The sequence below is a fragment of the Hyaloscypha bicolor genome (genome assembly GCF_002865645.1).
Source record: "Hyaloscypha bicolor E unplaced genomic scaffold K444scaffold_165, whole genome shotgun sequence".
Classification (NCBI taxonomy): Eukaryota; Fungi; Ascomycota; class Leotiomycetes; order Helotiales; family Hyaloscyphaceae; genus Hyaloscypha; species Hyaloscypha bicolor.
Genome location: NW_020194667.1, coordinates 315877 through 330402, shown reverse-complemented (window position 1 = coordinate 330402; position 14526 = coordinate 315877). Strand labels below are relative to the sequence as shown.

Below are 14526 nucleotides of genomic sequence, written 5' to 3'. Positions count from 1 at the left end.
CCAACGCCTTGGTGGACGGATTGCGCTGTGCACAGCAAGCATTTGCCAAGCCTTCCCAAAATGGTTTAGTTTTTGGGCACGTACTCGATTTCCCGCTTAAATGCACGCCCCACCCAAATGCACGCCTCCCAAAAAAATCACCCCCTCTCTTTAAACACCCACAAAATGGTTAACGAAGAAGATATGCGGAAGGCTCTGGCCGAAATCGAAAGCTCTGAAGCTCTTGATTACGCTGCAATAGCCAGAAAGTATGGATTAACGCAATCTATACTCTCTCGGTACGCCAGAGGGCTAATTACCTCGCGAGCGGAATTCCAGTCCCAGCTCCGCTAATACCTTACTAATGCCCAAGAACGTATTCTAATTAATTAAATTAATTATCTTACCGAGTATAGGATTCCTCTAACCAGTCAAATAGTTAAGAACTTTGTAGAGGAAATAATTAGATATACTATAGAGAAGAACTAGGTCTCTTAATTTTGCCAATAGTACTAAAGCAAGCTAAAAAGCTTATATTTATATAATATTGAGAATTAATATATTAAGGGCAAATATAGCCTTACTTATAAACTATTCTTTAATTTAGTTAAGTACTCTTTTATATTTCTTTCTTATATTTTACGAGAATTACTTACTAATATATATTTTATTTTAATTATTTTAGGTAATTAAATATAATAATATTACTACTAATATAATAGGAATATAAAATACGGAGTAATATAGATAGTAGAATAGGCTTCTATAGCGTGGGATTATAGTATACGAGTGAGACGTGGAATTAGAGAGTAAAGGTTAGTTAATTTCTAAACTAAGAAGAAAAGAGGAGTAATATATAAGCGGGTTGCGGACTATATAAATATCCGGAGGTTATATAATAGAACTATATAACCAGGAAATAAAATCCCTACTATACTAATAATATATATAATTAGAATAAAAAGGGCTTCTTAATTAGGGTAATATGGGTAATAAAGAGAATTATATCTAAGAAAGTATATAAATTAGAAAGAGTTATATAAGCTATTTATAACGGAAATCGAGAGTTTATTACTTATTTAGTATATATTTCTATAATTAGTAAAAGGGTTCCTATAACTTTATTATATACTAGCAGATTATTTAACTTATAAAATACCTAAATATAAGATTTATAAAAGTAAGATAACTTCTTTTTTAATATATTAAGTAATAAATAGAATAGTAATATATAGGGATTTTAATAGCTTACTAAAGTCTTTAAACTAGCTATATAACCCTTTTCTCCTTATATAAAGCGTCTTTTAATTATTAATAGCTATTTAAGTTATATTAATATGGTATTTATTAATAAATACTAGAACCTTTATATTATTCTTCTCGTTTTATTTCCTTATTTAATATATTAACTTTAATTTCTTAATATAGTTCTTTTTAGCCTTTTATTACTTATATACTCGAAAGAACTAAATAAATAATAAGTCTAGAGCCTTGGCTAATATATTAAAAAAATAATTAAGGTAATTAATTATATTTAATTAAATTAAGTAAATAATTAATTATAATTTAATTATTAACTTTTAAAAAAAAATTAATTATTAGAAAAATTATAATTAAATATAGTTAATTATTTCTAATTATTACGTGAAATCTATATAAAAGTTATATAAGTAATAAATTCTCTTTTTTTTCTTTAAATAATATATAACTAAAGTATAAAAAAAGTAAAGATTAATTAATTTCTAAAGAAAAGAAAAGAAAAGTAAGATAATATATATGTGAATTATTTACTCTAGATATTATATAACCATACTCCTATAACTAGAGAAGTTAAAGCCCTTATTATAGTACTTATTTATAAAGATAAGTAAAGTAAGTAAAGATAAAATACTAGCTATTAAGCCTATAATAATAAAGTAATATCTAAATTAGGGCAAAATACGCTTTACTTTTATACTATAATACTTATATTATTATTATAATTATATATAATAATATATAATCTAGTAATTAATTATATTTAATTAAATTAAGTAAATAATTAATTATAATTTAATTACTATAATTCTGACTTAATTTAATTTAATTACTAGCTAATAATTATAATTAATTAAATTATTTAATATACTAGCCTTAGCTATATATTAATAAAAAAGAAATAATTCCTAAAGCTATTTCGTCTTACTTAGAATACTTCTTTTATAATAGAAAATATTTAGAAGGCATTTATAAAGCCTAGTATTTAGTTATATAATCCTGTACTTATTCTTAAGATTATTACTTATCTAATTATTTCTCTAGTAGCTATTTAACCTATTCTTTTATTAATTTAATAATTAAAGACTCTATAATCTGCGAAATTAATTTAATACTTCTAAGCTAATTTTCGCAAAAATCCGTCCTAAGCAAAACTTGAAAAGCATTTTAAAGCTAATAAAGAGCTTATTATATAAGCTATATTTAATAGATATATAAAGGAAGAGTTAATTAAGGTATTAAAGAATAAAAAAAAGAGCAAGTCTTATAGGAAGCGGCTAAATATCTTGGGAGAGGAGTATATAAAGCTTATATTTTTCTTAGTAAAGAACATTTAATAAGTATAGGAGCTTTTTACTAAAAAAGAAGCTTTTATAAAGTTAGAACGAGAACGAATTAATACTAAAAAGGCTACTCAAGTTCTTAAAAAGTAAAAAGAGAATACTAAGAAGGCAGCGAACGCTTTGCAGGCGGCTATAAGGGCGGGGAATATTAATAAAGTGAGAATTAAGGAGAAGGCTTAATTACAAGCTTAAAAAAAGAAGAAAGCAGGGGAAAAGAAGGTTTCAAAGGCTCTTCTAGTAAGAACTAAGACTCCTGCGAAACCTAGAAAGGCACTAGTTATTAAAAAGAAGGTTGTTTCCTTTATTAGTAGTAATATTAATAAGGGGGGGCCAGAAATACCGGTAAAACAGAGCTCCCGGGGGCATGTGATAAAACCACGTATAATTTTTGAGAAGGGATCTAATTAATTTGGGATATTATTTATTAGCTATTAGTCTATCTCTATTTTTGATTTCAAGCTAATTGGTCTTGTGGTTAATTAATAATTTAATTTAGAAGTAGGAGAGAGTGAGGAAAAAATTTGGTGTGGTGTGCGTGCATTTAAGCGGGATATCGAGTACCCACGTGATCCCCTGGAAATGGAACGGCATTGTGCTTAGCCATGCAGCGCCCGACACGTGACAGGCGCTAAGCGGCCCAACCTGCGGTCCAACACATCCCAGACAAGCGCAAATTCCTTTCCTCGCATCCCACTTCAAAGGCCTCGTACCTCTTGTCAAATGACTAACACCTCCGGCCCCCAGAGGTCGCACCGGATTAAATATGGACCCAATGACAGCGGTCAGCCTCGCCTCGGCAATTGTTCAGTTTATTGACTACAGCACTAAGCTTGTCGATGCCGCCAGTGACATCCATCGTTCCGCCTCGGGGACGAGCTTAGAGAACCAGAACATAGAGTTCGTTGTGTCTGAAGTGAAAGCTCTCTCCTTGAGACTGGACCCCCCAAGAACTGGACAGCCGACCGATGACGAGCAGGCTCTGTGTCGTCTCGCGGCAGAATGCCGGATCTTATCGGGCCAGATCCTCGATCTTTTGGAGAAGATCAAACCGAAAATTCCTAAGTCGAAACGTCAAAGTGTCTGGTCAGCCATTAAAACCATGTGGAACGACAGGGAGATGAAAGAGCTAGGGCAGCGGCTGCAGAACTGCCGTAGCCAGCTCGAGTTGCAGCTCAACTTTCTCATGAGGTTTTCAGCTCCCCCAATCTCGACATTTATGAAGTCTAATGGAATGATAGATCCGACACGAAAGCAAGACTAGAAGCTCTGGCACAAGGCGCAGAAGGAGACGTCGCTAGACTTGAAATACTTCAGAAACACGTTAGCGAACTTCGTCAAGGAGTCACCGTGACTTCTATGAGCCCCGAGTTCCAAAACCTACTACGGGATCTCTTGGGAATAGCTTCTGAGGCGACCAAACGGGAACAAATCCTCACAGCCTTAGCATTCAGCGACATGCATGGGAGGTTTGAAGACGTCGAGCTTGCTCACTTTGAGACCTTTAAGTGGATTTTCGACGAAGCTTACGACGACCATGTGGATGGTGACGCGAGGCCAGTCGGCAAGCTCAATGATAAGGCCAGATTCAGAGACATTGAACATGACTATTCGATTAGAGAGCCATTCCTGCATTGGCTATCAGCCGGAAACGGTATCTTTCACATCTCTGGGAAACTGGGGTCTGGAAAGTCAACCCTGATGAAGTTTCTTTGTGATCATAGACGCGTTACGGCCGAGCTACAGAAGTGGGCAGGTACGTATTCCGTCCTCGATTGATTTGTTCTTGTTAGTCTGTATCACATTTCTACCACGTGGCCTAGCGTTCTGATATTAGGTTCTAGGCCAAAGGAAGCTGGTTTTTGCCAAATTCTTCTTCTGGAAGCCTGGATCTGAACTTCAAAGGTCCGTCAGCGGTCTTTTCCGATGTCTCCTTCACGATGCGCTCCGCAATTGTCCCGAACTCATTCCCAGAGTCTTGCCGGACCAGTGGAACAAGGTGTCGACGTCATTCACACAGATGGGGGTTGACCTTCATCTTCGAAACAGCGAGATTCGCGAAGCGTTCCGTCGACTTATCGAATACCGTAACCTATATGAGAAGCATTGTTTCTGCTTCTTTATTGATGGGCTCGATGAATACGAAGAGACTCGTCAAGAAGATTACAAAGCTATGGTTGACCTGCTTTGTGGATGGACTGAGGCCGCACCGAACGACGTGAAGATATGCGCCTCAAGCAGGGAATATAATGTGTTCCTGAACTCTTTGTCAGCCGACAGGAGACTCCGCCTTCAAGATCTCACAGGGGGGGATATGAAGCGGTACATTCGAAATAAGTTAGGGCGCCTTGACGACAAAGTTGCTTCCGACTTAGTCGACACCATTCTTACCAAGGCTAGTGGGATCTTCCTATGGGTTGTCCTAGTGGTAAAATCACTTCGCGAGCGTCTGGAAGAGACCCGGGATCTTTCCATCCTCAAGAGAGAGATTGACACACTACCCGACGAACTGGAAGATCTTTTCCGGTATCTCCTCAACACAGTGAGCAAATCTGCACGCACTACAGCCTACAAAACATTTGCGATGCTTGAAGCACTCGATTCTAGCTCAAGGAACTCCCCAGATCTATCCTTATTCGCATATTCTTTTCTTGGAGACTATGCTAAAGACCCCGAGTTCGCTCTTCAAACACCATTCCCGTACGCCAGCATGAGCCCCGATGCCAAAAAAAGCCGCATAGGCCAAGCACGAAAGACTCTCACTGGCAGCACGAAAGGCCTTGTCGAGGCAATCAATGGCTCGGTCAAACATATTCACCGATCTATTCCGGAATTTCTCGAGAGCAGAGAGGTCCGGGATGAAATGGCCTGCCACCTTCAAAACTTCGAGGCTGTAGATGCCGTCTCCCGGTTACTGATTGCGGAGCTACGAGCGGAGGCCTATACGTCCGGCACACTCAATCGGTGCCACTGCAGCTGGGTGGTGTCACGCATAATCATAATGCGGACGAAGTTCAGAGTTGATTGTGCGCCATATTCCTTCTTGGAGTCGCTGGGGTCTGTGCTAATTGAGCATGGGGGTCCTGATGTGACTCCTAACCCTGTCAAGGGCATCACCATAGAGGGCGAGATTCCGACCGTTAGCGGCGGTGCAAGCTATTTCCCTTCCTTTACCATTCGATATCGCGAGCCAGACCCACATGTGACTCGTTCCTTTTATGTTATCTCTCCATTTCATATCTCAGCGGTAGTTGGGCTGGAAGAATATGTCGCTTGGAAAATTCTCCACGACCAAAGTATTCTGAATACAGATTTCGAAACGGCGGTCTTAGTTTCCATCGTGGAAAGCCGCCTTGTGACTAACTGTCCCGGAACGTCTACGCAAATTCTTGAATCGCTTCTCGAGCGAGGGTTGTCTCCCCAGACAGTCATACATACTTCTATCACAGAACCCGACATGTGGACAGACAACGATCGGACGTTCTGGGAGGACTTTGTGCTTTTGGTCGCCCTATACTTAGAAGACAATGGGAGTTTGGAAGGCAAGGAATTGGTTGGCAAGGCTTTTGAAAAATTTCTCGAATATGGTGCAGATCCATCATTGTGGTTATCTGCCAGCCCACACCGCCAGAGGGATCTTGAAATGAGGGTGAGGAGAAATGGTAAAACGGTACTCGCATACCGCCGCTGGATGGTTGTTCCTGTACACCCTCTCTTTACCAAAGTGGGCGGCATCTCATTTCGAGAATTCGTGGAATATTTGGATTTTGATAATAAGGAATCTCTCCTTGGACTAATTGATAGGAATATGAAGCAGCAAGGGCGAACAGAAGAGGGGACGACACAGGAGGAGCATAGCTGGGAACGTAACGCGGAGCCGGCTTTTACGAGGGGATCATCATCGGAGCTAACGGAAACCCGTTCATGGCGACTTAACACCTGGTTCATGTCGATCAATACCAGCCATATTATGACGTTCGGACTTGGTGGGTCAAAATCTCCGACACTACCAATTTGCACACACGTACTGACTGGGATTTAACTGCAGGCTTGTTTGTGGCAGCCATCGTGCCCCACCTCTGGGGTTCGATCGTCAAATACAGGTTAAATCGCCGTTACTAAGAATTTGGAAGCTGGAAGATGCGCCATCTCGGGACGAAGTAACCTATGAACATTGTGTGGGCGATAACGGGGCTTATTAGAACTAATCTCACCACACGAGAGCTAGGCAAGATGGCAACAAGCGCCATGACGACCTTCTCGTAAGGATCACGTATAGAGACTATCTTGATGCTATTAATGCCCTGAAACGAAGTGAAAGGGAAAACTTACCCCGCCGGCCTGAGCCCTGGTGTGCCGCTTGGTAGGCCGATTGCCGTGTGCACTAGCAAGACGCTGCCAAGCGCCGCCCCAGAGCGGTTTAGCGTCGGCCACGTACTCACATAATTCTTCTTAACGCTATTCCCAGATTAACTTAGCTAAGGTATACAGTACCTCCGCAGAAGTGCGGGGAAACGGGCTGAATCAGGGATTTTAACGTTTCCCACTGTTTACTCTCTCTTAGTCTGTGGTTGGTCGATCACTGAACAATGCGGGGGTCAATCTTGCATTTTCAAACTCAATCATAGTTGCTTGTTTCATTTTCCTTTTTGCGCCTCCTACTTATATGCTGACCGCATCAAACAACAATCACGGGTTTTTCTACCAAGTCAATCATTCATTTCATTCAACAGTAACGTGCTTGTAATACCCTACCCCTATGTAAACGGAGAAGTTTCAGGGCGTCAGCGTGCGCAGCGTGCGTTACGAGTATAGTAGGGGGCAGCTTCAGAAGCGAGAATAAGCGAGGACATGTGAGCATGTGCTGAACTCTCCCCCCCCCCCCCCTAATTAAACGTAACAGTGGGTCCTCTTAACAGGGGTGTTTGGTGTGGTAGAATGTTATCGTGCTCGTTCAAGTCAGAAATAGAGGCGGTATTGAAACGTTTTGAAGTATTCTGGGCGGCTTCGGCGAAAAAAACCGAAATCATCCTGGATGTGATAGAGGAGACGTGCAACTAATCCGATATGTTTTGCCAACATTATTGATTATATCATAATTTCGAGAGCCAATAAGAAACGTTAGCTTGAGGAACATTCTCACGGACCAGCATTTAAGCCTCCAGTCTTTATATCGCAGTTGAAGAATAACGATCTCGTTCCGGTTCGGAAAGGAGGAGGTTTCCCTCAAGCTTTAGATATCCTGGGATTTGAAGTCACCTGGAAAGAATACGAACACGGAGGACACTGGATCAATGAACCAGGGGGGGTGGATGACATTATAGCATTTCTCAATAACCAAATCTGAACGCCGGACCATTCCTAGAAGGTTCCCACTCAAGCACCAAACTTCTTCTCCAACTCCAAAATCTTCCTCGCCGCATCACCAAACGTCTCCTCGGCACTCCTCAACTTCAACCCCAATTTCTCATTCCACTCCTCCACATCTCCGAACACAACCTTTCTCGGTACTTCGACACTATCCTTCAGTAACCTCCCCTTCAATTCCGGAACCGTCTTCAGAGCATCGGCCGCCAGCTGAGAATAAAATATCTTGCCTCCTACTAAGAAACGTTTATTCGCTGCTTCTGGTACTGTCAAGGCTCTGATATGAGCTGTGGCGAGATCGCGGACGTCGATCTATGTCTCCATCAGTCATTGTTCTACCCTTACCATTCCGTACAACCGCATCTCAACGCGATTCCGATTCAATCAGAAAGGACGAAAAGTTAGCACTTACATAACTCGGAAAGCTCGTCGGAGGCACCACCTCGAGACCACCACTGAACAAGTCATAAAACCGATCCGTCGAATAGTTAATCTTCTTCAAATCTTTGACAGGCTGTATAGCAGGGCCAAAAATGAGCGCTGGCAACAAAACAGAAACACTGAAGTCAGGTTTCTCTTCTTCGACGAACTTCCAGATAGCCTTTTCAGTTTCAGCCTTGGAGACGCAGTAGGAGATGTATGGGTGGTTGGCGGCGATTGCGTCTGAGATGGAGAGCTGTGTTTGTTAGTTTGGAGAAAGTGAGAGGAGTTCGAGAAGGGAGGGGAGCGGAGGAGACGGACAGGAAGCCATTCAGAACTGGTCAGGACCCGGGTATCGCTTGGATCTCCCGTTGTAATGGAGTTGACGGATCCAGTGACAGCAATAGCCTTAATACTCTTGCCATACTCCTTCGCACTTTTCAGTAGCTCTAGAGCCCTATCTTCTTGTCAATTCATCCCCTTTTCCGAAAATTGAAGGTAAAAACTTACCCATCAACACTGGGAGCCAAAAAGTCCCTCTCAAAATCGCTCAACCTTGGATCATCCAACAACGGCGCCGCAACATGAATCACGTAATCAAACTCCCCTTCCTTCATAATATCCTCCCAGACGCCTTTCTTTGCATAATCAGAGACGGTCACGAACGAGATCTTGCCAGCGTATTCAGGGTGCGTGGCTAGGATCTCGTCGCCCTTTGGGGAGGAGCGGACGGAACCGACGACGAAGTGGCCGAGGGCGATAAGCTGGTCGATGATTTGGGCAGCGACGAAGGAGTTCGCGCCGGTGATGAGCGTTTTGGGCATTTTTGTGACGGGAAGAGTTTACGGACGATGAAGTAAGCGTTGGGAGGTGATTGCTGTGAAAGTAATATTCAAGGTGAAGTTGAAAGGTGAAATGCAATTGAACTTTCAGACTGAGGTACATTGAAATGGAAGCTGGACTTGCCATGGCTTCTCGAGCTCTACTTATACTTGTTTGATGCGGCACCGGCACTTGCCTCTGTTGTCTCAAAAAGGCCACCGGCAAGATAAACTGGCTTGACTTGAGGCTGCAAGAATAGAAAAAGCATTGTCAGCAAGAACAGCAACGAATGCTCCACAATTCACATGCAGGGGGAATATGAGTGTGAAATGTATTATGGATTATCACCAATGCTGACTAGAATTGTGAAGCTTGTCCATCAACCGAAATCTTGGCGGGCTGACAAATTCCCGGCTGCAGCACCCCCGAGAATCTCAACCACTCATTCCGTCTCTCTGCATGCAAAAACCGACAGGGACCTCTTACTCGATTCAGCATGGCATCGGAATCCCCAATGAAGCCGAAAACAAATCCATCCGTAGTTCGCCAATATTTCAAACAGTTTTGCTCCAACGCCAAGCATGTGCGCCACACAATGCAAGATGACTCCTCCAATATCAGAAAAATGCTCACTCAAGACGCCTTCGCAATGCTTTTCCCAACGCCGGTGCCCGCTTTATCCCCATTGGCTCGGCTGATTTTTGACATTGCTGTTGTGTCCAAAGTTGCATACCAGGCTCTGAGTGCATTGACGTGATTCTTCTCCCCGTCACCAAACTCTACAGGTGGCCCACGGACCTCAGGCTCGCCTTCGTCCTTGAAAACAACCCAGCTACTGCCTTCATCTTGAACAGAACGCAAACCAAAGCCTCTACTCTTCACTGACATAACCTGGAAATTCCTGAGGAGAATACCGTCGCCAGCCTGGATGGTTGGGAGGGCATCCTTGTAAGGACGAAATATTTGGATCTCTGTGACACCACTAGGGGCGACTGATGGGTCCGTAACATTAAAGGTGATTTGATAATGCCGTGGCCCATTCTTCGCTCGTAGGGGTTCAGCTGGTGTGGCTGTAGCTACAGCTAGAACATCCAACTTTTGGTTGAGATGGTATCGGAGTACCTTCAAGGCAGTGAACTCGCTCAGCTCGGTCCGAAGAGCTCGAGAAAGACGCAGCTTGAGATCTACAACCGGAGGCTTTCGGAGATCATGTTGTTGCTTTGAGGGCGACTCAAGAGATGCCAAAGCCAGTTCAATACTGGCATCGTGTCCCTTTGGTGGTGCTCGGGTATCTAACACGACTCTTGGAGACGCTGGCTCTTTCCTCGTACGAGCTGACCCAGGATCGACCTTTGTCGGAGTGGTGGGACGGACATTTTCCTTTGTGCTCGCAACGATTGCAGTAGGTTTGGCTCTCCGATTACTGCGTCTCGGACTATCGATGGTAAACTCGGGCTCTTTGTAGGCGGAGTCCACGCCTTCACTTTTCTTGGGAGGACTCGATTCAACCGTCATAGAGTCTTCGGTAGTTTTGTGGTCAGGTTCCTCAACAGCAATTGCATCTTCGGTGGGCTCAATCTCGATTGGCTTTGGATCATTGGCCTTCAATTCGATCGCATCTTCCAAAATTTGTTCGTCGATTCGTTCTTGAACATCCTCAGGTTCAAGTGATTCGGGCTCTGCAACTTCTAAGCTGTGCTCTTCCTCCGCAAATTGTTCGTCGATCTGTTCATGAGCGTCCGCGGATTCGATCGATTCTGGCTCTTCAGCATGTAGACCAAGCTTTTCTTCCGTTATTTGTTCGTCGATCTGTTCCTGAACGGTCTCGGGTTCAATTGATTCGGGCCCTGGATTATCCAGAGTGTGCTCCTGTTCAACCACGGTCTCCTCAGCCACTTGGTCCTCAGGAGGCTCATTCTCGGTAGATTCAGGCTGTTCGATAGTCTTCATGGCTTCTGCTTGACCAATCTCGATGTCTTCGTCTACAAGCTTGATCTTCGCTGCTTCATTTGTGACAGCTATAGTCTCGATTTGTTCCATCTCAACTTCAAAATCTACCGGCCCAGACGTATCGACGACGACTTCGACCTGCTCAGTCTCCATCTTGATAGTAGTTGTATCTGATTCTTGCGGCTGCTCGATTGACACCGGTAGGGCCTCGATGTTGGACGTGAAAGAGGTTGATGTGGAAATGGACTGTCCAAACGACTGTGTGGCATCGGGAGTTGGCAGCTGTGTATTCGTTGTCTTCTGGAAGAGGATGTCGGAGGGCTGGGAGGCTGTCTGGTGGTCGGACGCAGGTGGAGAGGGCTCATCCCTCAGCAGTGTAGGGTACGAAACCTCCTCTTCCAGCTCATCATTGGCGCCGTCGAGATTAAACATGCGCTGAAATACACTTGATTTGCTTGGTGATGTTTGCGATCGTCCGAATTGACCCGGAATGGCCGTCTTGACACGATTCTCAACCTCTGCGATGATTACATCCACAACTTTGTCTGGTTCGACGGGTTGCTCTTCGTCTTGGGCGCTCTCAACACTGGCCAAGTCTTTATCCACTCTGTGGGCGACTCCTAGGTGTTGATGGTCAACACGTTCTACCATGGATTCGCGGGCCGGGTCTCGTTCATGATGTGCGGCAACCTCAGACTCGTTTTCACTTTTTCCGACAGACTGATCCGAATCATCCTGCTCTCTCTCATCCTCCATGATCTCATCGTCCTCTTCAATGGACTCTTCTGGGGAAAGATTTCGATTGGTCTTATGAACCCTAAGCTCTTCGCGTTCTGCATACGATACAGACTCCTCGTCGTCTGAATCTTCCTCGACTTCGGTTGACTCGCTTTCGTGTGAAGGAGCCTGGGGATAGCGTGGGGTCGCCGAACTTGTTGGCCTCACTTGTGGTGGGGGGGCACTGTCTTCATCGTCAGAGGAGAGAAGGTCGATAATTTCAGGCTCTCGTTGTCCAGTAGGCCGGGGAGGTCCTTCACCCTCCATGTCTTCATCTTCAGACTCATACTCTTCTTCCTCTTCATCATAGAATTCTTGCCCCGGTGGTACATTGAATCGTTGGTCGATCGTATCAGCACCTTCATCCTCCAACCCATCATCGTAGTATTGCTCTTCTCTCTCGCTTCCTTCAACCTCGAAATCTTCTTCATGCTCGAGAGCATCTCGCTGTGGAAAATGTCGACTTCGCACCACATCCGCCACTTGTTCCTCTTGCTCATCCAACGAACCATCTTCATCCCTCAGAATCTCTTCCTCTTCGTCCTCCAACTGCGAATCATCTTCTTCAAGTGCACCCTCTACTGGGCCCTCTCCTTCCTCGTCGCTACTCTCTGTGAGGTCCACAACCTGGGATTGTCCACTCTGAGATCGCGACATTGCAGTGGATCGAGGCTGAGGAGGGTGCATAGCAGTATTGTCTTCTAGTCCGTGGTCTTGCAGATCTGGATAAGGAACATCAGGAGCTCTAGGTCCCCATCCCGAAAGATGCTGATCGGGAAGCCCGTCATCAATTTCTGGGTACTGGTGAGAATGGAGCATCTCGGCATGCGAAGCTGGGAAGCCATTGTGGCTATACTGCTCAACTTCTTCACCTCCTTCTTCGACATAGAACCGGTCTTCTTGCGCGTCCTCACTGGCTGCTTCTGTGGCCCGATAGGGAGAGGCATGGTGGCTCAAGTGGGTGGAACTCTGCCAATGGCCATACTGATCTTCAGCATTGTAGTGATTTTCGAAAACAGGCGGCTCGACGACACTAATGTCCGCGAGGGGGCCATGGAAGGCTGGCACGTCGACCTCAACTTGCTCTCCCCGTCTTCCAGTAGGACTGGCTCTATAGAGGGCTTCTGCATCTGTGACTGCCGTTTGAGAATTGATCTGCGCTACTTGAGATTGTAAGGGCAAACTTTGGGTGTTCTCAACACCTGCTGTTGACTGAATGTTTACAGTGAAGAGGGTATTCCGTGACAGCAGAGGGGAGACTTGAGGCAAAAACTCTGAAGATACTGGTTGGAGATGGGGGGATTGGGGAGCAATTTGGTTAGTGTTTAATCGCTCCAAATCATCAATGTGCTGAACCTGGAAGGTAGGTGGTTGTCCCGTCGGCAAGGCATTCTCAAAGCTAGCCTCTGGTCGCGGTACGGCATTCGATGCTGCTGTTCCATTAAGAAATGGGTAAGAATCTCGTCCAACATTGATCGACTGTCTTGCAAAACTGGCCAGCGCTTCTGCCGCACCACCATCTTCCAAACCAATAGTCTGGCAGCCCTCATCTATCATAGCAGGTAATGATTTGCCCACAAGTTCAGGAGGCGTAACAACAGGTTCAACTACCTCCTCTTCCGCCTCCGGAGTTGGTGAACGACTGCTGTATCTCCATGTAGAGCTTAATCTTGTTCGCTTTCGGCCCTTGCCAGGAATTGTGCCGTCCTCCTCCGCAAATGGATCAAAATCCGAGTCAAAAAGGGATCCATAGGAGGTCCTCGCACGTTTGATAAATGCAGGAGAATCGTATAGGTCTTTAATTTTCGTCGCAGAATCTGGTGGGCCGGACGAAGTTTCCGTGCTGGCTGCTGAAGGTGAAATCGCAAGTTCTGGGGTTGGGATTCTGGGAGGAGCCCCAACCTCTGGCTCAGTTGCTGGATGATCAATGTCGATTGTCTTTGCCTCCTGTGACTCTTCTTGCTGAAACTGTTTTGGAATTAGCGGTGATCACCTTCTGCGGGTCAAGGGCTTACCTGGAGGAGCAGTCTTTCCGTGAACTTCAGCTCGAATTCCACCCCTCTGCCTGGCGTAGCCACTGTAGCATCATGTACCCATTCTACCCCGTCCAATGATAAGATGATCCCATCACCGCTTGCAATTCCTGACTTTGCGACCTCCTTCGCGCTCGATCCCGAAAACTGAGCTCGCACCTGGCCTCTGGTCCGTCGCAATCGAAAGTCGGGCTCTGATAGAAGGAAGGCCACTGAACCCGTCTTGGAGCTGTACGGCCACGTTAAAGTGACAACGGCTTTAATAGATCTTGATGCGGGCGCGGCAAGAAGAGGCGTCAGTTGCGCGATCGGGATATGCGCGGTCGTTTGAATGGCTCTCGCGCCGTTTGAGACCTCCGCCATTATGCAAAGACTATTGACTGTACTGGCAATCAATCATGCTATCAAGTGCAATATTCCTGATGGGGTTCGTAGAATGAACACAGTAAACAAGTGGTTGTCCCAAATCGCGGTGGAAAGTTGAAGCAGCTTGGAGCTTTGGAATGACGCGCCGAAATGGGTGAACTTTCAAAGGCGGTGGCAGAACCAGCGGATTGCCTTTTGCCCCTCGTATTGCAATC

The 14526-nt window shown here is 44.7% G+C and overlaps 4 protein-coding genes across 4 annotated transcripts; 1 reads left to right on the top strand and 3 right to left on the bottom strand.

Moving 5' to 3' along the window:
• The first annotated feature begins 3263 nt into the window (after positions 1–3263).
• Positions 3264–7158, top strand: K444DRAFT_619429 (uncharacterized protein). Its single transcript, XM_024881512.1, has 4 exons — positions 3264–3767; positions 3818–4332; positions 4421–6562; positions 6625–7158. The coding sequence occupies exons 1-4, from the start codon at positions 3343–3345 to the stop codon at positions 6696–6698; spliced, it is 3156 nt and encodes a 1051-aa protein (XP_024729622.1). The 5' UTR covers positions 3264–3342; the 3' UTR covers positions 6699–7158.
• Positions 7159–7881: 723 nt separating this feature from the next.
• On the bottom strand, positions 7882–9194 carry K444DRAFT_599965 (NAD(P)-binding protein). The gene is made up of 4 exons (XM_024878600.1): positions 8874–9194; positions 8685–8820; positions 8356–8619; positions 7882–8255 (listed from the first exon to the last, which is right to left on the bottom strand). Exons 1-4 carry the CDS (start codon positions 9185–9187, stop codon positions 7953–7955), a joined length of 1017 nt encoding a protein of 338 aa, XP_024729621.1. The 5' UTR covers positions 9188–9194; the 3' UTR covers positions 7882–7952.
• Positions 9195–9818: 624 nt separating this feature from the next.
• Positions 9819–10700, bottom strand: K444DRAFT_542961 (uncharacterized protein; the record flags this gene model as incomplete). Its single annotated transcript, XM_024875922.1, has 1 exon — positions 9819–10700. The coding sequence occupies one exon, from the start codon at positions 10698–10700 to the stop codon at positions 9819–9821; it is 882 nt and encodes a 293-aa protein (XP_024729620.1).
• Positions 10701–11983: 1283 nt separating this feature from the next.
• K444DRAFT_189567 (uncharacterized protein) lies at positions 11984–14427 on the bottom strand. Its single transcript, XM_024870911.1, has 3 exons — positions 13928–14427; positions 12173–13880; positions 11984–12096 (listed from the first exon to the last, which is right to left on the bottom strand). Exons 1-3 carry the CDS (start codon positions 14306–14308, stop codon positions 12077–12079), a joined length of 2109 nt encoding a protein of 702 aa, XP_024729619.1. The 5' UTR covers positions 14309–14427; the 3' UTR covers positions 11984–12076.
• Positions 14428–14526: the final 99 nt, after the last annotated feature.

What these genes read in the sequence shown, in the direction of transcription:
- K444DRAFT_619429 (XM_024881512.1), top strand. Translation starts at nt 3,343, where the DNA reads ATGGACCCAATGACAGCGGTCAGCCTCGCCTCGGCAATTGTTCAGTTT. An exon ending in CAGCTCAACTTTCTCATGAG is followed by an intron (nt 3,768 to 3,817) that starts GTTTTCAGCTCC and finishes ATGGAATGATAG; the next exon opens with ATCCGACACGAAAGCAAGAC. An exon ending in CGAGCTACAGAAGTGGGCAG is followed by an intron (nt 4,333 to 4,420) that starts GTACGTATTCCG and finishes ATTAGGTTCTAG; the next exon opens with GCCAAAGGAAGCTGGTTTTT.
- K444DRAFT_599965 (XM_024878600.1), bottom strand. Translation starts at nt 9,187, where the DNA reads ATGCCCAAAACGCTCATCACCGGCGCGAACTCCTTCGTCGCTGCCCAA. An exon ending in TTGGCTCCCAGTGTTGATGG is followed by an intron (nt 8,821 to 8,873) that starts GTAAGTTTTTAC and finishes ACAAGAAGATAG; the next exon opens with GGCTCTAGAGCTACTGAAAA. An exon ending in CGACGAGCTTTCCGAGTTAT is followed by an intron (nt 8,256 to 8,355) that starts GTAAGTGCTAAC and finishes ATGGAGACATAG; the next exon opens with ATCGACGTCCGCGATCTCGC.
- K444DRAFT_189567 (XM_024870911.1), bottom strand. Translation starts at nt 14,308, where the DNA reads ATGGCGGAGGTCTCAAACGGCGCGAGAGCCATTCAAACGACCGCGCAT. An exon ending in CGGAAAGACTGCTCCTCCAG is followed by an intron (nt 13,881 to 13,927) that starts GTAAGCCCTTGA and finishes ATTCCAAAACAG; the next exon opens with TTTCAGCAAGAAGAGTCACA. An exon ending in TGAAGATGAAGACATGGAGG is followed by an intron (nt 12,097 to 12,172) that starts GTGAAGGACCTC and finishes CGATGAAGACAG; the next exon opens with TGCCCCCCCACCACAAGTGA.